This window comes from Triturus cristatus, chromosome 6 (assembly GCF_964204655.1).
Source record: "Triturus cristatus chromosome 6, aTriCri1.1, whole genome shotgun sequence".
Taxonomy (NCBI): Eukaryota; Metazoa; Chordata; class Amphibia; order Caudata; family Salamandridae; genus Triturus; species Triturus cristatus.
This window is the reverse complement of record NC_140589.1, coordinates 1,903,880,865-1,903,905,128: the sequence shown is the minus strand read 5'-3', so window position 1 is coordinate 1,903,905,128 and position 24,264 is coordinate 1,903,880,865. Positions and strand designations below refer to the sequence as shown.

Below are 24,264 nucleotides of genomic sequence, written 5' to 3'. Positions count from 1 at the left end.
CAGCTGATCGTTTTAATAGCTGCATGACACAGGTAAATATGTGGATGAGATTCAACTGCCTCAAATTGAACGGCAGAAAGGGGATGTAAACATTTAGAGAGACGGTGGCGTAGAAATCATGAAGTTAGGGACAAGGAAAATTTCAAAATAGCTCTTATTGTCTACCATAAAAATATAAAAGTTGCCCAGAAAACCTTTTTAGCCTCACAGCTAGCACAGGCAGGAAATGTGTCCAAAACCTTGTTTCTAATCTTGAAAACCTTCACCAATCCCAAGGCATGCGAATCGGTAGAGGCTCCGTCCCAAACTTCATGCAATGATATTGATAGGTATTTCACTCAGAAGATAGATTTGATTTATGATAAAATTACCTTATCAGGGGGCACATTTGCCTCCCCAGCTGTCCTCTCAAGGGTGCCCAGTAGCACGCAGCTGCTAGATAATTTCCTCCCGATAACTCTTGAAGCAGTAGAAGCAGCTTTGAGATCGGCTAAATCAGGATCTCCCCTGGACATCATTCCGGCTAAAACTGCTGCTTCATTATCCACTCATTTGGTTCCATATATCACTCCACTTCTTAATCTGTCTTTGAAGGAAGGTTGACTACCACCTGAATGGAAGGCGGCTCAGATTATTCAGATCTGAAAAAATACTAAGGCCCCAATGGAAGATCTCTCGAATCTTCGCCCTATCTCTCTCCTCCAGCTCCTGAGAAAGGTCGTGGAGAAACATATTAATAAGCAGCTGTCTGACTATGTGGAAGCCACGGGTGGCCTCGATCCCTCACAATCTGGGTTTAGACCTAATTACAGCACGGAGGCCGCCTTACTAGTGGTCACGGATAACATCAGAATGACCCTAGATAGCAGCCACTCCACGATTCTGGTGTTGTTGGACCTCTCCGCTGCATTTGATACGGTCTCGCACCGGATCTTGCTGGGAAGACTGGAGGAGATAGGACTGAGAGGTGCAGCTTTGCAGTGGATGTCCAGCGTTCTTTCCTCTAGATCTCAGACCATCAATCTTGGCCCTTACTGTTCACAGACTAGGGAAATAAAGAGGGGAGTCCCCCAGGGCTCATGTTTGAGCCCGACATTATTCAACATCTATGTGGCTCCCCTGGCTAACCTCTTGAGGACATTGGGCTTTGCCCCCATATCCTATGTGGTTGACAAGCAACTGCTGTTTTCTTTTAATAAATTCACTCCCTCAGTTCAAAACTCCTTTGCTTCAGGGATAAACACAATCTCTATCTGGATGAAGGACAACTTCCTCCAGTTCAATGCCGGAGAGACGGAGCTAATGCTCTTTGATGATGCTCCTTTGTGGTGGACACCCGAGTGGTGTCCAGAAGATCTCGGCGTTCCCCCTCAACCTAAGACTTGTGTTAAAAATGTAGGCATCCGTCTTGATCAGGCTCTGACCTTAAAGGTGCATGTGACTGCTAAGGTCGTCTCTTGCTTTCATGTATTGGGACTACTACGGAGAGTCTTTCCACTTCTCCCTGTCTCGTCATGTAGAACACTTATGCAGGCGATGGTTCTGAGTCGCATCAATTATTGTAATGCGCTATTAATCTCGGCGAATGAGTCGTCTTTGCAGCGCTTGCAGGTGGTTCAAAAAAACGCTGCATGCCTCGTTTTCAACGCTCCCCCTAGGGCTCCATCCCTCCCTCTTCTCCGCCGACTCCACTGGCTTCCAGTTCGCCAGCGGGTGCAGTTTAAGATATGCAGCACGGTGTAGAAGATTTCATAATAAAGGCCCCTCTTACCTAGCTGAAAAACTCACCAGATACTCCCCTATTAGAACCCTCCGCTCTGGCACCAAATCCCTTCTCAAGGTACCCCGGATTAAGAGAACAAGGTTAGGATGGAAGGCCTTTCTCACCTTGCCCCGTCTTATTGGAATAAGCTTCCCATACAACTTTGACAATGTCCCGATAACCTTTGCTTTAGAAAACGTCTTAAAACCTTTCTTTTCTAGCCTTTGGTCTTTCAGCTTAGCCTGCCGTGCCCTTTCCACTGAGATACCCCTCCGGGGGTGATTCAAGAGCATTATAAAACCTATAAATAAATAAAGACAGAGGTTCTTTTGCTAGGTACTGATACCTCCTTTTGGTAACCTAGATAGTGGCCCCCCAGCTTGGGCGACCTCCCAGTTCCAGTGCAAAAGGTAAAAAACCTAGGATTCATTTTTTATGACAAACTGATATTCAAAAATAAGATCAGTACCCTCACCACAACTATTTCTTTTGTCCTAAAATGAACCAGGAATGTTCACCCTTTCATCCGCCAGATTCCCTACAAACTTTATGAAAACACTGGACTTAAGTGTAAATTTTGCGAAATCGCATGTCATGACTGTGGGCAGTAAGCCCAAAAAAGTTAAGACTATGCACTGTGAAGGGAATGTTCTCTCCAGGGTAACAAGATTTCCATACTTGGGGGTTATTTTTGACGATCAGTCCTCCTGGTCGCCCCAATTAGTTGCTAAACGTAATGCTTTTGCGAGGTCCCAAATTTCCTGAGCCTCTTTGGATAGCCGACGAGACCTTGTACCTCCCTGCTTGTTTACGTAATGCATGACTGTCACGTTGTCCGTACGGACCAGGACAGAGGATCGTTGAATCCGCAGAAGGAAGGCCTGTAAGGCTAAATGAATCGCCCTGAGCTCCAACAGGTTGATGTGGAGTAGGCGATGCTGGGGCAGCCAGCGACTGCTTACCTGAAGGTCTTGTAAGACTGCTCCCCAGCCTTCTAGTGAGGCGTCCGTTGTTATTGAGGAGACAATAGGAAGCGCCTCATCCACCTCACGGACCTCATCCAGCGATCGCAGAGAGAACCCATTCTCTTCTCCTTCGAGGCTGAAAAGGCGTTCAACAGGGTCCATTGGCCGTATCTGTGTGCTACGCTCTGTCTGTTTGGGTTTGGTTCATCTCCTGGATGCTCTGCATCTACAGCCCTCCCAGGGTGACAGTTAGGGTCTGCGTCTTTCCCCATAGCATGTGGGACTCGCCAGGGCTGCCCCCGTTCCCTGCTCCTCTTCCCGCTTTAAATAGAGCCCATGGCGCAAAAGGTACGGGACAACCTGTGGGTCTCAGGGATTCAGCTTGGAGCAGACATGCACACAATTAGCATGTATGCAGAAAATGTTGTTCTGTCCCTGACAAACCCAATGACCTCACTTTCATCTCTCATGGAGGAATTTGTGAAAATCAGTGTCATCTCCGGGTTCAAGGTGACCCTCCCCAAATCTCAGATCATGAACGTCTCAGTCTCTCCAGCCCTAATTGCTGCACTGCGATCAGAGTTCCCCTTTAAGTGGGCAACAGACACGATCCCATATCTGGATATCCTTTTGGCCTCCACGCCAGCGAGGACAATGGTGGCTCTACTATAGCCCCCTTTTAGATCAGACCACCAAGACGCTAGCTACCTGGAAACGCCCCAGCCTGTCATGGGCTGGCCGTATCGCAGCCATCAAAATTATGGTTCTGCCGCGTAGCCTCTACATTTTTCAGACCATACCTCTGACATTGCCTCCATCGATCCTACGTAACATACAACTTGCCATTAATCGGTTCGTCTGAAGCGGCAAACAACCGCACCATAGTCAACAGCTCATCACTTAACCTAAAGCGGAGGGTGGTATGGGGCTACCCCTGATCTCATGTTATTTTCAGGGCACGCACTTATGCTTTATTGTGGAATTAAACCTCCCGTTATCAGAAAAGCATTGGTCCTTTATGGATCACACTATTGTGGGAATCAATGTCTGGCGGAAGATATGGCTACTTTGCAAGCATAGGGGGTAGGAGCTCTACTCCTCACAGGTGACTGCCAGGACTCTGAAGATCTAGGATGCTGTAGCTCTTCGGCACAACCTCACAACACTTCCCTCGCCGACGACACCAATAGTTGACAATCTGGACTTCCCCTTGGGGTGTAGATCAGAGGTCTTTCAGCGCTGGCGTGAAATAGGCTGCATACGGGTGGGCTCGCTATTCGACCCCAATGGGATCATTCCCTTCGATCAGCTGCGACCGTACTACTCGCTACTAGCAACGGACTTGTTCCCATACACGCAGGTGAGACACTGGGTGTCCTCCCCTGGCATTGGACCCGGGACATCTTGCCCAATGATCCATTTTGAAAAATGGGTCATATCCAAAGAGGGGGACAAACGTATTATCTCTGAGCTTTATGCCTTCACATCGGCAGACTCCAAACCCTCCAGGTTCAAGGGTCAGTTTAGGTGGCAGGAGGAACTGGAGTGTTCACTTTCCAGCAAAGAATGGCAGGACGTCCATTTCAGACCCCAACACACAGCACACAATATGGCGGGCGCGGAGTTGGCTTATAAAGTTGCCTTTTATTGGTACCTAATACCTGCTCGAGTCCAAAGTTGGAACAGGAATCGCTCAGCACTTTGCTAGCAGGGATGTGGGCAAACGGGCTCACTTCTTCATCTTCTCTGGAAGTGTCCCAAGCTAGTCCGTTATTGGGAGCAGATCCTGAATAATAACGATCAAGCTTTTAACATGGCCATCCCCCTCTTTCCTGCATACACAATCTTGGGTCTCTCCAACCCCCTAACCTTCCCCGTGTGATTAGTTAGGGGCAGACAAATAGCTCTTGCTCTAAACACCGCATGAAAGGTCAGTCCAGCATGCTGGGGCGCAGAGGTGATGCCTGATCATTCCGCATGGTTAAGAAAACTGTGTGTGGTGCTGGCGATGGAGTGCATGTCAATTGCGATAGATAATACGACAGATGAATATACAGAATTATGGGCCCTGTTTATTACGATCTAATCGAAGGAATTCAGAGAAGTGACCTGCCCATAATACCTGCAAATCCTGCGATTGGAGTCACAAAAGGTAAGGGAGTCCACTTAGGCCGCTGTCTGAACGAACAATATCCTTATTCTTGATACAAGCCCGTATGTCCCAGCAAACACTGGGATGAAGCCACTAAGGTGCAGAGGAGATTGGGGTGGGTGTTCATCCCTTTGTTGTGACTTTCCACTTACTGACATATTTGGCCTCTCTGTGCGATTGGTTCACTTCCTAGTTGTTATCTCATATATAAAACGCATAACTGGGAGACACGCCGCCTGCCCCAGGGTTGTAGGCATAAGACTGTTTACCACTTCACTCATGTCAGACGCTGCCGGCCAATGGTTGTAGGCGTGAGCTGTGTCGAAGCTTAACAGATCGAACTAAAGATACTTTTTCCATAAAATGTGTTCCACAGCTGTTTTAATGGTCCCTGGCTGATAAAGTAAACAAATGAAGCAAAGCAGTGTTAAAAATGAATACAGATTATCTTGTATGAACTCCACGATATCATGTGCGGGTCTTTAAAACATTTTACAACCTAATTTACTTGGAAATGTGGCGAGGTTTCTAGCCTATCTCACTCCACCTTGACCCATTCACAGCACAACTCACCAGGGAGAAGTGCTGCCCAATGATTTACTGCCAGGATGGGAGCCAGGGGGTCTTCATTGGGCGGGCCGGGCTGATTGGACAGGCGGTGCTCTGCAGTGATGATTGCAGCATGCATTACCTACCTTGCTTCGGCCAGTTGGGCGATCCATCGCTGCTGCAGGTTCTGAGGCCTTGGGCTGGCAGCACTTTTAAATGCCTCTTTTCATACAGCCAGCATGGACGTTCAAGGACATTGGTGCAGGAATGGAGAGAGGACAGATGATGGGGCTTTCAAATTGCTCAGCAAGCACACAATATGCAACTTTCTAATCATGCCCAATAGACTGCAGCCCTGCCAGTCAACACCTAGGGGCCCGGGAATGATTACGTTCATGTGGCTGCAGCCTGCACGTAACAGAGTAAGGGGGAAAGGGCCTTTCATGCATATATAAAGTAAACGTAGCTTGCTGCAGACAGCAGCAAAGTGTTATAGACCCTACCATTTCTGAGGCAGTTATTGAGTTGAGAAGCACACCCGGAGAACAGGGTAGGGGGTCTCAAGTCCTGGGCACCAGTATCCAAGCGCATTGTGGCTCAGAAAAGGGCATCTTCTGCACCACTGCAGCTAAGTGCAGAGGGGCGCCGGTTCCTCCTTATCGCTGCAGGAGATTCAAAGAAGCAACACGACAAGCAGCAGAGACAGCAGCTGGTCTCTTTCAAAATCTGAGAATACTGGAATACTTGGCCTCAGCTTCTGATCTCAGCAGCCCAATCGACACAGTGACACTCACTCAAGACTCTCAGCAAGTGCTGCCCGTTGCGTCCCGTCCGCCGGTCTGAGCAGCGACAGCGGTCGCACTCCGACTGCATTCATGGCTGCACCACTGACTCTCCCTCAATGGCTGCGCAGGTCCTAATGATCTTATGGGGGCCGCACAGTGGGCCCGATTCACAGAACTAACTTAAGACAAAATCCTAAACTTATTACCATTTTGGTATTCACAGAAGGCACTTACTCATTTTGGTATTCACAGAAGGCACTTACTCATCAATGAGTAAGTGCCTTCTATGAATACCAAAATGAGTAAGTTACTCAAAATGAGTAAGTTACTCAAAATCCGTATGTAAATCCGTATTTGTAAAGCGCCAACTACTCACCTTTATGGGTCTCAAGGCGCTGGGGGCCGTCATGGAAATTAAGTGAGCTATTGGCCAGAGTCACATGGTGCTGATCGAACCGTGAATCCTGTGCTCCGAAGTTAGCTGCCCTGGCCGCTGCACCACACCTCTTAATACCAAAATGAGTAAGTAAGTGCCTTCTGTGAATACCAAAATGAGTAAGTGCCTTCTGTGAATACCAAAATGGTAGTAAGTTTAGGATTTTGTCTTAAGTTAGTTCCATGAATCGGGCCCTGTGAGCTCAGCTCAGCAGCACCTGCAAGCTCCTGGCTTTGCAAACTGAATCTGCGCACGGCTCGGGCCTCGGCTGTTGATTGGCCAAATTAAGTCACAAGACTTGATGTCAAGTCACTGACTTTAGCCGCAGAGTGACTGACGCACATTGTAGCCAACCCTGACTGGACAGAGCGAGTTGCCTGAACCAAACCCCCAAGCCACAAAGCCTGCCGCAGCAATGCGCGGTCAGCTAAAACCAAATTACCAGTCAGTAGTACTTAAGCAGCTCTCTGGCTGGGAATCTGAGTAGGCGCTATCAGGCGTGACAATGCATTTCAGTACGGTGATGCGGACCACCACACTGGAATGCAATAGTTTAATGCCTGATGAGTGGAATTTCACAGGCCTGTTGAACAAAACAGTTCTGAGATAGTTCTGGTAGAGTATAGTGAAGGTTGGGAGTGGACGTACAGTTTTTCCGGAGGTAGTAGATAGTCAAGTTCAGATTTATTTAGAGGGTGCGGTGGCTTGGCAGGGGGGTGAGGTTTAGGAACTTGTTGAGAAGTAAAAGTTTAAGATTCTTCCTGAAGTGTTGGAATGTTTGAATGTCACATAGATCCTGTGGCAGCGAGTTCCATAGTCTTGGAGCGTTTCCGGGAGAAGAAGCCGGTGCAAGATTTTTCTTTCTTCAGTTTGGGTGGAATCAAGAGTAGGCTGCTTGAGCTATGAAGAGGTCTCTTAAGGCCGGCTTTGGAAAGTTTGTGTGGTAGAGCGTTTGTTCCCTGTAGAGAGTTTTGTGTGTTATGCAGACAGTTTTGAGTATACATCTTGACTCTATTGGTAGCCAGTTGAGTTTCTTGAGTGTAAGTGATGTAGTCAAAGCGACTCTCCCCCGAAAGTAGCCTGGCTGCTCAGTTGAGTGTACCTGTCATAGTTGCGAAGTGTGTTTTAGTGGTGGCTGTGAGATGTTGAGTTACCGTGGTCCAGCCTGGAGAGGAATAAGGACTGCACCACTGTCTTTAGGTCCTTGATGGGGAGGAAGGGTTTGCCTTTTTTAAGGTGTTTCAGCATGTAGAACACACTTTAGCCTGAGGCATTAATATTCTCTTTCATGTTCAAGTTTGTGTCAAGTGTAATCCCCAACGATTTGATTGAGTTAGAGACTGATAGTTTGCAGTTTAATGCAGTGAGGTTGTCGAGCTAAATAGCTGTGGGAAAGGACTTGTCTTTCCATTGGATGAGGAGGAGTTTGGTTTTGTTGGGGTTGAGTTTGAGATGGTACTGGTTAGTCAGGATTGAACCATTGAGAGATTAAAGTTTAAGCAATGGATGTCTTTAATTGAGGAGATTGTAATGTAGAGTTGGGCGTCATTTGCTTACAGATGATACCCAATTCTGGTTTATTTGAGGACCATAATGATGGGTTCCATGTAGAGATTGAATAGTGCAGAAGACAGAACTGATCCTTGGGGGAGTTCATGTGAGAGTGGTGTTGTTTGGCGGTGTAACTGTTTAGCTTGATTAGCTGTGAACACTGGTTCAGGAAAGAAGCAAACCACCGAAAGACAGTTCCAGTGATGCCTGCACGCTGATAGGGTGTTCAGGAGGATACCATGGTTGACAGTATTAAAGGCCACCGTGAGATCCAGGAGGACTAGGAGGCACGTCTGTCCATCATCCAGAGATCTGTGAAGGCCATCTGTGATGTTCAGTATTGCAGTCTCTGTACTTCAACCTCTCCTGAATCTGGATTGGAAAGTTGTATTTTTTCAATGTGGTTGTTTAGTTGTGCAAACACAAATTTTTCGATGGCTTTGCCAAGCAGAGGGAGGTTAGTTATCTGTCTGTAAATATTAAGGTCTTTCAGGTTGACATCTGGTTTTTTGATGATGGGGTGATTTGTCCAGGTTTAAGGTGAGGCTGACATTGAGAAACTCAATAGGGTGGAGTTGATGATTTTAGTCCATACGGGGGAGATGATGTAGCTAAGACTTTTGACAAGTGCAGTAGGGAGGTGGTTTGAGATGTGCAATGTTAGCTTCATGCAGGAGAGTCGTTTTCTGAATTCTTCTTCAGGGAAACAGTCTAATTCAGTCCAAATTGCATAATGTTTCAGTTGTAAAAGTTTGTGGTTGGTGTTCTGGATTGCTGATGGGCAGAGATTGGGGAGACAGCGGTTGTTTAGATGAAGGGCCTTAGGTGGATCCTCAGTGTTCTGGGGGTAATCATGGTGCAGGGCAGGGGGGAGGGTGGCAGAAGAGTGAGTTCAATGTTAGATATTTTTTAAGAGAAGAATGTTGCAGATTGTCCGCAGCACTTGGTAGAATCATTGCATGAGTGTTGACGGAGAGAGGAGACTTGCTGCTTCATGACGTTGAAGAGGTCTATGGTATTGATGATTGTATTCCTGAAGAGCGGCCTTGTTTCACGTATCGCCTTCTGGGTGATAAAAAGCAGCTTGAATGTGGATCCAACCAATGTAGGGCCCGCAAGGCAGGGGAGTTGTGGGCTTGTGGATTTACACGCAGGCGGAGTCTAGCAGCAGAGTTCTGAATCCGTTGTAATCTTTTCATTGTTGTTAATAATGATCCGTGTTAGAGGCTATTGGAGTAATCCTGTTTAGACAGTACAAGAGAGATAGTAGCCTGGACCCTGTGTGGAAATCCCAACTGGGGAAAGATGTGTTACAGAGTTTTTATAGTAATGAAGCTTGATATTGCTAGTTTGTCCACTTGGGTATTCATTGATAACTTGGAGTAAATGGTAATTTTGAGGTTTCTTACTTCCTTAGATACTTAAAGCTGTGTTCCCAAATTGTCAGGCCAGGAGGCGAGTAGGTCATCATATTTTTAATTGCCACATGTGAGTATTTCTGTTTTGGAAGCATTCAATTTGATATGGTGCCATTTCATAAATTGATCAATGGCTCTGAAGCAGCTGAAAATTTGTGAGCTTCAATGTCTTGGGCTTTCCAGTTCAAGGAGTATTTGTGTGATATCTGCATAGTTATAGCCTGTGAGGTGAAACTCATTGATCAGTGCTGGTTATGACTTCATGTAGATGCTGAAAAGCAGGGGTGAGATGATAGAGCCTTGATGGACCCCTGCTTTTGTGAAGTAAGGCTTGGATGAGAAAGGGGTGAGTGGATGACATTATTTCTGTTTTGTAGGAAGGATGTGATCCAGTCGGGAGCAATCCCCTCTATGCCGGTGATGGAGCAGGTAAAGCGAAATTTTATATACCTTCTCTATTTTGCATGAAAATACTAATGACGTAATCAATTTATATATTAATTTGTATTAACTGTGTGCTGTGATATATTAACCAACAACGCGCATTTTTGGTAAACACAAATTACATGCAGGACTCATTGCTATTTGCATAGCAGAATAACTCATAACTAATTGTGGTAAGCCTATTAATAGTAGTATGTGTGGTGATAGAATATTTCATGATTTATGTTGCTTTAGTGACGTTTGCGTTCCTGTTGATGCCAAATGGTGAGTATTATTGCTTTAAATGTCGCTATACACCAGGAAAATACTAATACATAAAGGGATTAGTGTGGGTTGAACATTAGAATCTTCATTTCCGCATATTAATTATTCTTTTGTGTTTGTTTTGCTTAAGTTGGCATTCGGGCCTACCAAGCCATGACATTCAAAATGGAGATCGGAAGTGGCCACCGTCTTGTGAGAGCGATGTCTTCTGCGCAGACTCGGATGGCTCCGAAGACCTCCAGGCATCCTCAATTCAGAGCACAGTGTTCCTGGCCAAGGATAGGAGCATGGAAGACTGCCAGATTTCAGTCAGTGAAATTACCCGGAGAAAACAATAGTCAGCTATAATCAACAATGTTGCATGAGCATGACATAGACTGAGGATGTGACCAAGCAAGTTCTCTGAGAACCCAAGACAGTGAGACACCTGGACCATATAACAATTTTTGCAAAATGGACCAATCACATTTCTTCTTAGTTCAATAAATGTTTCATGTTACCCAGAATTTTATTATAAAAAGGGTAGTAGAATAGGGAGGGGTAGCTTGATGAGGTGAATACAGGTGTGGGGTGCTCATCGTTAGTCGTTTGAAAGGGCCACCTTAGAGAGATTGTGTCCGAAGGAGAGTGTACAGAACTTGCGTGATCAATTCGGTTGCACGATTGCTTGGTCCTTTGGATATCTTTGGGACTGTGCTGTGCTGAGCGAGAGTACTTTTCGGACTTATTGAATCGGGTCCTGCTTTCAATTGGGACGATTGAGCAAAGAATTTGGGTTAGGCAGAGCCAATTGAATTAGAAAAGAACCCATATAGCAAGAATAGGTAAATATAAAATGTCATGCAATTTGAGTTGATTGAAATTCAAACTTGATTGACCAAAATGCTAATTATATAATTGCGAGCAAGAAATTAGATAAACTAAATACTGATTAACAGAAAATGAGTTTGTGGTTCTTCAAGTAGGTTGCTAAAAGGATTCTGAAGCTTTAATGTGTTTTAACTGGTTCTAAATCACCATCAACCAGTCGAACTAATTGGTCCATTCGACCAAGTGGTGGAGTGCCTTGATGATAAAGTTATGATCCTATAGGTGTTGATGTAAAAATGTATATTCTGTGATAAATTTTCTTTCCCTATAGGTAATAAGGTACCTCCCCACATGTCTAGTGGATACATCGTCCTCCTGCGTGCGGATTTAGTGTAAGAAACGTGTGAGTGTTGGTGTTATGGGCCCCACCAATGAATGCGTGTGCGAATGAATAAGTGCAGTTGATGAATCTGTGACGTAGGGAGGATCGGTAAAATTGCTTGCCCGCCCTTGCCCCTTTCCTCTGGATCAGCTTTTCTGGTAGCAGATTGATGGTTTTATTGTTTGGTGATTATCGCTTATTGATTTTGATTTCTGATTATTGGTTATTGATGGATGTTTGGATGATAATTAATTTATGTTCTAACATTCTAAGTGGAGTTGCGTTGCATTCTATGTTGTTTTTGAAGACTTCTGGGCTGTAGGAAGTTGGATGCCCTGTAGGTACACGGGGAAAGCGTGCGATGATTAGAGTCGCACGACGCATTGTCTGGGTTCGAATTAGTAACATCGTCATGTGTTATCGTTAGGGACATTTCTGTGTGAAAGTGGTGTATGGGTAGCGAAGGCCACCTGTGAAATTTCGGTCTTAAGAACAGGAGTCAATTGTGAGCTTTGATTACGCTTATCAGTGGAAAGGTAATAGGTCTCACCTAAGCTTGTAAGAAGGGTAAAGTAGAGGGAAGTGCTACTTTGTCAACAAACAAAATAATTCTGTGGAAGGGCAGAGATAAGAGCTGTTCTCGAGAAATAAAGAACTACATTTTTCCGTATGAATGTGTGTAAGTGAAATAGCATTCGGTTTTATCGTGAAACTCTGGCCCTAATTCTCAGGAGCAGTGTAGTCTCCACATGTGTCTTCTCTCCAGAGAAATGGTTAGCTAATGCTTGTTAGAAGGGTAAGGTAGAGGGAAGTGCTACTTTATCGGCGAATGGAATAATTCCGTGGTAGGGCAGAGGTAAGCGCTGTTGTCGAGAAATACGGAATTCTTGTAAAAAAGGTCAAAACTATCTCTTTGGTTAGCCAAACGGACAATGGTGGTGTTATGTTGTTACTAACAGATTTTGAGTGAAAGAGTGTGTAAGAGAAATGTTTCCGATAAATGTTGTAAAGGAGGGGTCAGCAGGAGTAGCGAGACAAGCTGACGTCCAAAAGACTGCGCTGGGATTGAAGAATTAGAGTGACGTAGACGCTCCGGATTGGTGCGTTAGTATAAGTCGCGCTGAGATTGCAGAGCTGCAAAAGTGACAGACACCCCTGATTGGTGCGTTAGTATGAGTCACGTTACGATTGGATAAGACCACAGAATAGTCGTAGAGGAAATCTAACGATACAAAATAAAGAAAATGATGTATTACGATCCACCAGAGAATGAAAAAAAGTCCTGGTTTGGGAAGATTAAGAATGTATTTAAAAAGGATAAGCCGATTGTGACTAGAGCGAGACAGTTGCTTCCTCCACCGAAATCACCCGCATCCTTCATGGTTGCGAAATATGGGTATCATACATGTATTTGGCTAGATAATTGGGCAAAGTATACAAAAGATGATGGAGTTTTAGTGTTTCCAGAACATGATTCATTTAATTTAGCGGTATTAGGAATTTAAGAGAAAGGATGATGAGATTAGGGCCTAGACCTTCTCAGTTTGACACATTGATAGAATGGGAAGATGAGATGTATGAAAGAGAGCGACAGCGGAGTGGCGGAAGGTATAAATACATGTTTGGTAGACCGTGTGGACAGGAAAATCAGGATGACAGAATGAGGAGATGGTGGAGTGCGAATGTGGCTGATGGGATGTTCCCTATGAGAAATGCTGAGGAGACTAGTAGTAGAAAGTGAACAGAAAAAAGAAACAATACAGGATCAGAAGGCTACAAGTATGGTATGAATGAGTCGGAGGATGATGTACTCGAGGACATGTTTTATAAAAATCCTCCCCCGTACCAACCAAATTCTACGCTGTTGACACCAAATGCGCCAGTAAAAGAGGCACCACAAAATATAAAATTTGAGCCAACGCCACCTGAGGTAGGGAAAAATAATCCCTTTGGAGAATCAGAAAATACACAGCCCGGTAGAATGACAAATGAAAACTCAGCTGAATTAGCCTGAACTACCCTGGAGTTAACTGAAAAGATTAGGGAATTGACCAAAAACATGGAAGCTGTAACTGTTCCTGTAACAATAGGACCAGTGATGCCTGTTTTTGATAAGCAAAAGGATAGTGAGCATTGTCTAACGATCCCTTATAACAGTAATAAACAAGCTGAAACAGGAAAAAGGAATTCAGGAGAAAATCCATGGGGACAATTGGTAGGAACTTCTGGATTAAGGACTCCTAAAAATTTGACAGTAAATCAGAGTCCAAAGAATAAAACACTAATGACGACAGAATCAGTACCAGGATCACCAAAGAGTCTACAATGAGTGAGGAATGAAACAATTCCTGTAGGTCCCACTTCTGATGAACTAAGCGAATGGTTAAGAAGTTTACAGCAAAAAGATACCAAACCTAGACCTATAGATGTGGCAAAATTAAAAATAACTTTGGAAGAATTAATAGAAGGAACTATTCCAACAGAAAAGTTAAAAGCATATCAGGATGAAGAACTAAATGTTTCTATGTCAAAGTATAACATTGAGAGCAAGAAATTTGCATGAAAAATTGGAAAAAGCGGCAACTGAAATGGGTATCGATTTTGAGAAAATAAAGTCATTACAGAAACCATACAGAGTAGACTTTGCTGAAAAAGACATTGAGAATTTGAATACTGCAGGAAGATTAACTCAAATTAAAGAGCTAATTGTTTTACTAAGTAAATGGGGCGATCTATATAAATGGAAGAGCAGGTGGTTTCGGAAACGAGATGATGCAACAGACAAAACGTTTGCAGCTTTCCCAGTAAGAGAAAAGGAAAAAGTGGTAACTGAGTGTCCCATGAGAGAGATCCCAGGAGGAGGCTACGTGCATGTTCCCTGGACCAGACAGGACATTTTATCATTTACAAATGACTTCCCCCATCTTCGCGAGAAGCCGGTGGAATGGTATAGGCAGGTAGATAGGTTTGTCAAATTATCAAAAGTACTGTGGATTGATTTGAACAGTCTATTTGACATAATTGTGCCAGCAGATCTATGGGCAGAACTTAAAATTACAATAGGTTGGCCTACTCAGGAATATCCTAGAGATCCTAAAACAGGTGCCCCTGTTCAACTGATCGGCCCCTCTGGACAACTCCTTACCCAGCACCTTGAGAACCTCACGGATGATTTGCCATGCTTAATACCCATTGATTGATTCTGTACATTCATATAGATTTTTCTCAGTGGAGACTTTCTGATGCAGTTTTAACTCTCCCTTGCCAATAAAAGCCTTGCTAAATTCAGTATGGTCTTCAGGGTTGACTTTTCATGTCGAGTTAGCTCTCCATTTACGAATGCATGGCCACATTCAATACATTTATGGAGTTTCTCTCCTATGGGAACATTCCGATATATATTTTGTTTTCGATCCCTTGTCACATTCTATTCATTAATAGGGTTTCTCCCTAGTGTAGATTTGTTTATACGCCATTAGCTTATTCTTCCTGTGTAAGACTTTATTAAACTCTGTCCATACATTGGATTTCTTGCCATGTAGATTTTCAGATGTCGCTTCAGTTTTTCATTTATTATGAATGCTTTGTGATATTCAGTACATACATATATTTTCTCCCCTGTGTGAACTTCATGATCTTGTATTACATTTTTCTTTGTAATAAATCCCTAGTCACATTCTATACATTCATGTGGTTTCTCCCCAGTGTAGACACTGATATTGCTTTACCTCTCCCTTTATAATAAATACCTTGTTATGCGGTGCAGTTAAATGGTCACCCTCCATTAGGAATAAAGGTGTTGTCACATTTTGTACAATTATATGGTTTCTTTCATGTGTGAACATTCTGATGTATTTTTAAACTTTGCTTTGTAATAACTGCTAAGTCACATTCAGTACAGCCATATAGTTTCTCACCAGTGTGGGATTTCTGATGTAGTATTTAACTTTGCCTAGTAATAAATGTCTTGTTGCATTATGTACATTCATAGGGTTTCTCTCCTACGTGGACTAGCTGATGTTGCATAAGATGCGACTTTCTAATAAAGGACTTCTCACATTCAGTGCAGTTGAACGGTCTCTCTCCAGTGGGGATTTTCTAAATGTTGCTTCAGCTCTCCATTGGTTATAAATGCTTTGTCACATTCAGTGCATTCATACGGTTTCCCCCCAGTGTGAACTCTGATGTTCCTTTAGCTGACTATATTTGAGAAATGCTTTGCCACATTCTGTACATTGATATTATTTTTCCCCAGTGTGGATTTTCTGATGTCGCGTTAGCTCTCCATTTCTTATAAATGCTTTATCACATTCTGTACATTGATATGGTTTCTCCCCAGAGTGGATATTTTGATGTCGCTTCAGCTGTACATTTGTTATAAATGCTTTGTCACATTCTGTACATTGATATGCTTTCTCCCCAGTGTGGACTTTCTGATGTTCCATTAGCTGTGACTTTCTAATGAATGCCTTGTCACATTCTGTACATTGGTATGGTTTCTCCCCAGTGTGGATTTTATGATGTCGCTTTAGCGCTCCATTTCTTATAAATGCTTTGTCACATTCTGTACATTTATATGGTTTCTCCCCAGTGTGGATTTTATGATGTAGCTTTAGGTCTCCATTTGTTTTAAATGATTGGTCACATTCTGTACATTGATATGATCTCTCTCCAGTGTGGGTTTTCTGGTGTCGCTTTAGCTCTCCAAGTGTTATAAATGCCTTATCACATTCTGTACATTTATATGGTTTCTCCCCAGTGTGGATTTTGTGATGTCGTTTTAACTTGCCATTTCTTATAAATGCTTTGTCACATTCTGTACATTCATATGGTTTCTCCCCAGTGTGGATTTTGTGATGTAGCTTCAGGTCTCCATTTGATTTAAATGCTTTATCACATTCTGTACATTTATATGGTTTCTCCCCAGTGTGAATTTTATGATGCAGCTTTAGATCTACATTTGTTATACATGTTTTTTCACATTCTGTACAATGATATGGTTTCTCCCCAGAGTGGATATTTTTATGTCGCTTCAGCTGTCCATTTGTTATAAATGCTTTGTCACATTCTGTACATTGATATGGTTTCTCCCCAGTGTGGACTTTCTGATGTTCCATTAGATGGGATTTTCTAATGAATGCCTTGTCACATTCTGTACATTGGTATGGTTTCTCCCCAGTGTGGATTTTATGATGTCGCTTTAGGTCTCCATTTCTTATAAATGATTGGTCACATTCTGTACATTGATATGATCTCTCTCCAGTGTGGGTTTTCTGGTGTTGCTTTAGCTCTCCAAGTGTTATAAATGCCTTATCACATTCTGTACATTTATATGGTTTCTCCTCTACGTAGACACTCTGATGCTGCATTAGGTCTTTCATTGCAAAGAAAACTGTTCCACAGTCAGTCAATCAATATGGTTCTTCTCCAGTATGATTTTCTGATGTTGCACTTGCTCTTTCTCTCCCTAATAAATGTGTTGTCACTTTCTAGATATTCATACGGTTTCTCTTCTGTGTGTTCTTTCTGATCCAGGTTAGCTCTTCCTTTGTAATGAGAACCTTATCAGACTTGCTTCTGTAAGTCAGTGTGTTATTCCATCAATGTATATCAGGTGATCGCTAAGAGCCAGGTTCAGACCACATTGGGCAGTTTGGGTTTTCTGCTGTTGAAAAAGACTTTGGCGAGGCATTAGCCTTCAAGGGAAGACATTTCGAGGTGTATTGTTTTTACATCACTTTCTACACAAGTGATTAATGCATTCTTCTTTTTTGTTCATTACTGCTTTTATTGCACCTGTTAGAAAAATAATAAAAAAACACTGGATAAGCTTAAATGGTGAGTCCTCCACAAAAATCTATTGGCATTTAATGAGACATTTAATTGACCACATAGACAAGTGCGCTGAAGAAATTCTAGATTACACTTTCAATGTAAAGATGCAATAGGCAGAGCAAGGGCATACGATCCTTCTTGATGCCCTCCTAATCGCGGAGTGTGGACTCAAGGAGTAACCAAGACTACAGTTGAGTCTTTTGTGCAGCAGCACCACAGTTTTTTTGACAGCGGCTCTGTGAAGATCTATACGTGTCGGATTTGATGGGGCCAGATACTCAGCATTTAGGTCCAAATGTGCCTTTGATGTGAGGGAAACTTCAAAGAGTGGTTTTGAAGGGCACCAGTATCTCTTCCAATCCCAGCACTCACTCCAGACTACCAAAGGGAGTTATCTTTCCTTCGTATGGGGTCAGTCTACTACCCTGTGAGGGGTAAGAGTGGGCCCCTTCCTCCCATCTGCCCTGAAAGACCCATTGGGATGCAGAGAAGTGCTAAATCACACCCAACCCTTGCAGTGTCTGTAGCTCTCTAAAAGGAATACACAAAGGGGTCGGTCACCTAGCCCAGACATGTATTAGAGACAGGCTGTAAGGCACAAAGAGTAGTACAAGCAGAGAAAAGTCCACTTTCTAAAAGCAGCTTTTCAAAAATAGTAAGGTTAAATCCGACTTTACCAGTAAAGAGGATTTATCATTACCATTGCAAAGATATGAAACATGAAAAGGCTACTCCTTTCCAATCAGGAATTACAGCTTTAAAGTATTCTACGTATTTCCCGGTTCTAGCCAACGAGAGGAGTAGGCCTTACAGCAGTGAAAAAGTAATTTAACTGTTTGTCACTACCAGGACATGTAAAACATAGAAGTACATGTTCTGCCTTTTACTCACATAGCGTCCTGCCCTTTGGGTTACCAAGGGCCTTCCTTAGGGGTGACTTATATGTAATAAAAGGGAAGTTTTAAGCTTGGCAAGTAGCTTTAAATGCCAACTCGATGTGGCAGTAAACTTTACCCATAGGCACTGCAGTGGGAGGCCTGAGACATAGTTTCAGGCTGCATAAGTGGGTGGCACGGTCAGTGCTGCAGCCCACTAGTAGCAAATAATTTGCAGGCCGTGGGCACATGTAGGGCACTTTACTAGGGACTTATAAGCAAACTAAATATGCCAACTGAGTAGGAGCCCTATGAGCCCATGTTATCATGTTCAGGGGCGAGAGCACAAACACTTTAGCACTGATTAGCAGTGGTAACGGTTGCAGAGTCCTAAAGCCAGCAAAAACAAGCACAGAAAATGGAGGGAGGCAGGTAAAACGTTGGGGAAAGACCACCCTAAGGCTGTCAGGTCTAAGAGTCTTTTCCAGTGAATGGACCACACAACAAAGAGCATCACAATAACGGCGGGAAATATAATCAATTGCTGCAAGGGAGTCATTTATACTATCAGAGAGCCCGTGATAGGACCCAGACAATAATCTGAGCATCTTTCACATAGTGTAACTCCAGAGATGAGAAGCTCAGACCAGAGCTACACAAGAAAAAGGAGGTTTACAACCACAATAAACACACATTGGCAAAGTCAAGAAGTCTCAACTTTTAGACATATAGGCTTTCCCAATGCTGCACAACATCAAGAAAGAACAAGCATTTGCAACGCAAAAGGTCGCGCATTTGTTAGAGTTGGAGCTATTAGTGTAAATATAACTATTTTTTACTTATGCGTTTAGTAGTGGATGGATCTGATGGCAATTGTGTGTTATACAATTAATTTATAAGCAAGCGTATCGATTGTGTTTCTGGTGTATAGGGCTTACGGGATACAGTATCAACCAATCCTGGATTTATTTTAGCAAATGAATACTATGCAGTTTTTAAGGACACAACAAGAATGCTTTATTACATAAATGGAAATGCTGGGTATGGACATATTGAACCTAAGAGAATAAGAGTCACCCGATTATTTTATTTGTGGGTATTTAATAACGTTAAGCAGTATGATGGTGCTAATTTTACCTTGTTTTTAACACCCCGTTGGATGGCTGCTATGAATGTGATGTGATTATCCCTAGGGGCCCACAACGAGCAGAATAAAGAGAAAATTCCAGGTTGTAACTAGTAGGTTTGCACACAGACTAATGAAACATAGCCGGAGATTGTACTCATAGGATGAGCATGGAGACAGACTGGGGACGCACAGGATGCATAGGCATGGGGAGCAAAGACACGATGAGCAGGGCTACAGTGAGACAATGTGAACTGAAGCAGACACAGGAATTACAGGTTATGAAGGCAGCGATACATAAACCAAAGGCGCGGCATTTGGGGGGGTGGACACATATTGGAGCTCGGGGTATCAACCAGGCATAAGGTAAGAAGAGGAGGAGGATGAACACCTGTCAAGGCACAGAGACTGGGGGTGCATGCAATGGACACAGTGGAAGCGAAGAGGACTGGTGAGAGCTTGCATATTGCAGGGAGGCAGGGATAGTGAGCACATACAACTGCGGAAAAAACAAAGTGATGTATCTCTGCGTGAACCCATTAGGAGGTAGCAAAGAAGTGTCCTGAATTTTTACTATCACCGTCCTAAATTTACACCAATGCCAGTTGGTCACCCTTGGTGATAGAGATGCATAGAGCGCCTTGGTGGGACTAGGAGAGGGGGCAAAGGCTAGTGCCTGAAAGGAGGGAAAGGCTAGGCAAGCAGAGTGCTTCAGGTGAAGGAGACAAAGAAAGTGCTCCGGGGAGAAGGGGCAGTGGGGATTGCTTCAAAGGAAGGACATTGTAAAAGAAAAACCCAGTGCTGGTGAATCGCATTCTCAATGACATGGAGTTATCATGTAAACCTACCTGGTCAATAAAGCCTTTGAGGGTGGAGCCAGGTCAGGTTTTCACAATATCCACCTGAATCTTATTTACATGCGCTAATGAAAATGGGAACCAGAATGGGTGTGTAGTCTGGCCCTCGTCAACCTTCGTTGGATGAGCCTAATTTATAAACAATTAGAAAGCATTATCACAATGCTTCCACAAGAACAGGCCTCTTTTTGATGCTAATAATCATATCTAAAATTAAACTCACTTTTATAAAAAAAAACATTTAAAAAAATGCTCTAACTAGGAAGGCATGTGTTATTGATATGTATTGAATGACTAGATTATTGTCTTATTAAAAATACAAGTATTTTAGGAAGGCAAGCTGCCTGCCAAGAGTGCTGGTTATTCCTTCCTCCTCAAGTGTCACACACGGCTCGCCACTAATAGAAAAGTACCCGAAGGGATTTAGCGTATGACAACTCTACAGAGGGTTCATTTTACAAAGTTGAGTTTTTAACAAACCAGTAAGGTATAAGAGCCCACTTCAGAGAACGCCCTAAAGTGCACTAAAAAACAACTAAAAAGCATTGATCGATATTGGAGTGGGTGGTGGGGGCCCACACAAGCACTATCGTGGGAAGGGGTGGAGAGCACAGGAATATTAAGTGCAGATGCGTATGAGAAGTGAGCAGAGGCAGGCAGGAATTTTTTTTTGTTTTGTTTTTTTAACCAATCCCACCTTAGAAGGAAGCCCAAACCAAGCTATCCTACCAAAATGAAACCAACGGACAGTGAACTTCTAAAAGTGCCACAATTTAAATAAAGCTAAGTAAAATGCAAGCAACAGAGCGGGAAGCACGGCAGGGGAGGCAGCAGTAATGGAACTGTGGAATTGAGAGGGGATAGGACTAACAGATATTTAAATATAAGCAGGTAGAGAGCTGAAGTTCAACCCAGACAAACAATAACAGAGCAGGAATCCAAGCAAAAAAAAATAGTCCCTCAAGAAAAGATAAAGAACCATAGTGGAATGAGACCGTACTATGTCCCTGCTCTGTGAGAGGAACAGAAGAGAGAAAGGAGGGACAAAGAGGCAGGACTGACCACTAGCAAGCAGGGATTTTTGAAGGACGCTGACAGACAAATGAAAAGCAATGTCAAGAAAGGGGATGGACTTTATGTCCACAGACCGATTTAAGCAGTTCTCGAAGAGACAGCTGCGCTTTCTAACTCGACCTAAAAAAAGCATTGAGAGAGCGTGTCCTGCCTGCAACATCAGGCAGAAGAAAACCAATTAAGAAAATAGTGCTCCCAGGCTCTAATTAAAGCATACATGTAACAACCGAAGTAAAAGGGCCAGTTACCGTGGGAGGTTACAAATGAAGACAAGGCAGGACAAAGGAGGGACTAACAAGCCTATTAACCACTCAGAAGCCATATTTACTAAGGACAATGACAAGCCAATGACAAATATGGGGGGGCTTCAATTACATACTCCAATACAGCATGTCTCCTAGAGCAGCGCATGCGCTGCCCAGGCTCGACCTAAAAACAAACATTTCACTGGAACTCAAGAAATACGGCTTTCATTGCCATGACCATTCCTCATAATTCTGATGAGATTTCCTGTTCAATAAACATTCCGTTAATCAAAACCTTAAAACTCTAGTCTCAATCAGCACAACTTGCGGGAAACAGATGGGAGAAATTCTCCCTTCTAAATAAGGGGTGGGTAATTAATGAAGGAAACTTGGTCTAAAATTATTCGTTCTGGCAATAACATTTAGTATTGATTCTTCATTATAGATAAACAGGACAGTCTATGATTTCACTTAAAATTTTCAATAAACAAGCTTTCACTGGGGGTGAGGATGGGAGCCTACTTAAAGTAAACAAACTCAAAATAAACTTGACTTAACTAAAAAGGTCACAAAGTGATGCCTCACCAGCAGACTCGACTACGGCAACGCACTCTTCACCGGAATAAACAAAAACCTCACCCGCAAGCTACAAAACATCCAGAACGCCATCGCAAGACTGGTCCTCAACCTGCCAAGACACTGCCACATCTCCCAGCACCTGCGCACACTCCATTGGCTCCCCATCGAAGATAGAGTCACCTTCAAGATGCTCACCTATGCACACAAGGTCCTCCACGACACCGGACCAGCATACCTGAACAGCCGACTCAAATTCCACGCACCCCAAAGGACCCTACGATCAGCCCAGCTCTCCTATGCCGTGGTCCCCCACACCAGAAAGACCAGATTGGGAGGCCGCTCCTTCTCCTTCCTCGTGGCCAGAGCCTGGACGCCCTTCCGCTGCACCTCAGACAGAAAACATCACTCCCAATCTTCGCAAGAAACCTCAAAACCTGGCTTTTCGACAGACCCCTTCCTTGATGGACCGGAACCTGCACCCAGCCAGCCACCCACCCCCAGCACCCACCCACCCCCAACACCTTGAGACCCTTACGGGTGAGTAGTTGTGCTTAACAGACACCTGATTTATTGATGCCTCCAATATTAAAACAGGGGCCTCATCACCATGCCATGGACAGTTGACAGAACATGGCAATCAGACCATCTCCCACCTAAGCATAGAGACAGGTGGTGGACAATGGAGTGTGCACACAACCAGCCAGGTGATGGACAACTGCCCAACGACAAACAGCAGAGAATGCATGCAAGCCCCGACAAGAACACACCCCTGGTCCTCACAGCCAACCTACTGCTACGATTAATGTACACTACTCCGGCAATAAATATATTGGGTGGAGGGAACTCCATTAAAAAAGTCTGACATCAAAATATGTGGATCACTTAATCTCCCCATGCCGACCAAAAAATGAATGTGTCCTTCTGTAACAAAACTGATGCACATGTAAAGTTCTCTGGTCTAGTTCGCGCTATATAAAAAAAAAAAAAAAAAAAAAAAAAAAAGGTACTCCAAGCGGGAGTAGGGTACATCGAATATGTACTCCGAGTGGGAGTAGGTTGCACCCAATATGTGCTCCGAGTGGGGGTAGGGTACACCCAATATGTGCTCCGAGTGGGGGTAGGGTACATCCAATATGTGCTCCGAGTGGGAGTAGGGTACATCCAATATGTGCTCCGAGTGGGAGTAGGGCACATCCAATATGTGCTCCGAGTGGGAGTAGAGTACATCCAATATGTGCTCCGAGTGGGAGTAGAGTACATCCAATATGTGCTCCGAGTGGGAGTAGGGTACACCCAATATGTGCTCAGAGTGGGAGTAAGGTACGCTGACCGGGAGTAGGGTCGCCCATCACCCTCAGGCCACACAACCTACAGTGTTAAGCACTCTGACAGTCACGCAGTTGCTTGATTATCAAATGAACGCTGCTCTGATGCTTAATGACAAAACCAACCCCAACATTACAGCCATGTTGTTAAACATATCATTTACGATTAGCGTCGAACAATCCAATGTACCTTGCTCTTTATGTTTACTGTACTTTCACTGCACAGTATTTCTATAGGTGCTGTGCATTTCTAAGCTACGGTCTATGTAAACACACCAATGTGTTATAATTAGGCTTTCCTGTTTTCAGTTTCTATTTTTGGTGAATTCTGGTGGTGTTTTTTCAGTGTTTTCCAGTGATTTCAAAACCTCAAAAAAACAGTGCTTTTCAGTGGTTACTCATTTTCGCCCCATAAAAAACAACTGAAACGGTGTTTTACCGGTGTTTATGGAACGCGTTGCTTTTATTATTGCTTGCTTTCTTCATTGATGCATGTGATATAGACAGTGTACATACAGTGTATATGAGGTCCAAATACATTTTTACAAGTCGTGATTAGGGATGAAATTTAACCTAGCTACAAAAATAATTCATGCTGAATTTATCATGGACACAATATGTGGGGGCATAGAGTTATACTTTTCTCTCAAAACCGAAACTGTGTATCAATATCCCTGTGAAGTCAGTTTAAACGCGTCATGTGTTGAGTTTGGCAACATTGGTATAACTGGTAATGTCAATAAGAATCATTTGAATTTGCTGGCAGAAAGGCGGACACTTTGAGCTAATGAAAGTACAGGGGCCCTGAGAGAAAGAGATGAAAAAGTAAG

The 24,264-nt window shown here is 43.6% G+C and overlaps 1 protein-coding gene across 3 annotated transcripts in view; it reads right to left on the bottom strand.

The window, feature by feature from the left end:
- Nucleotides 1–15,008: 15,008 nt before the first annotated feature.
- The window catches only part of LOC146822386 (uncharacterized), an 87,405-nt gene continuing 78,149 nt past the window's right edge, over nt 15,009–24,264 (bottom strand). For all 3 annotated transcript variants that reach the window (XM_085613475.1, XM_085613476.1, XM_085613478.1), the window contains exon 2: nt 15,009–17,314. In XM_085613475.1, coding sequence (XP_085469601.1) covers nt 15,760–16,899 — 1,140 coding nt within the window. In that variant the 5' untranslated portion in view covers nt 16,900–17,314 and the 3' untranslated portion in view covers nt 15,009–15,759. The remainder of the gene's footprint in view (nt 17,315–24,264) is intronic.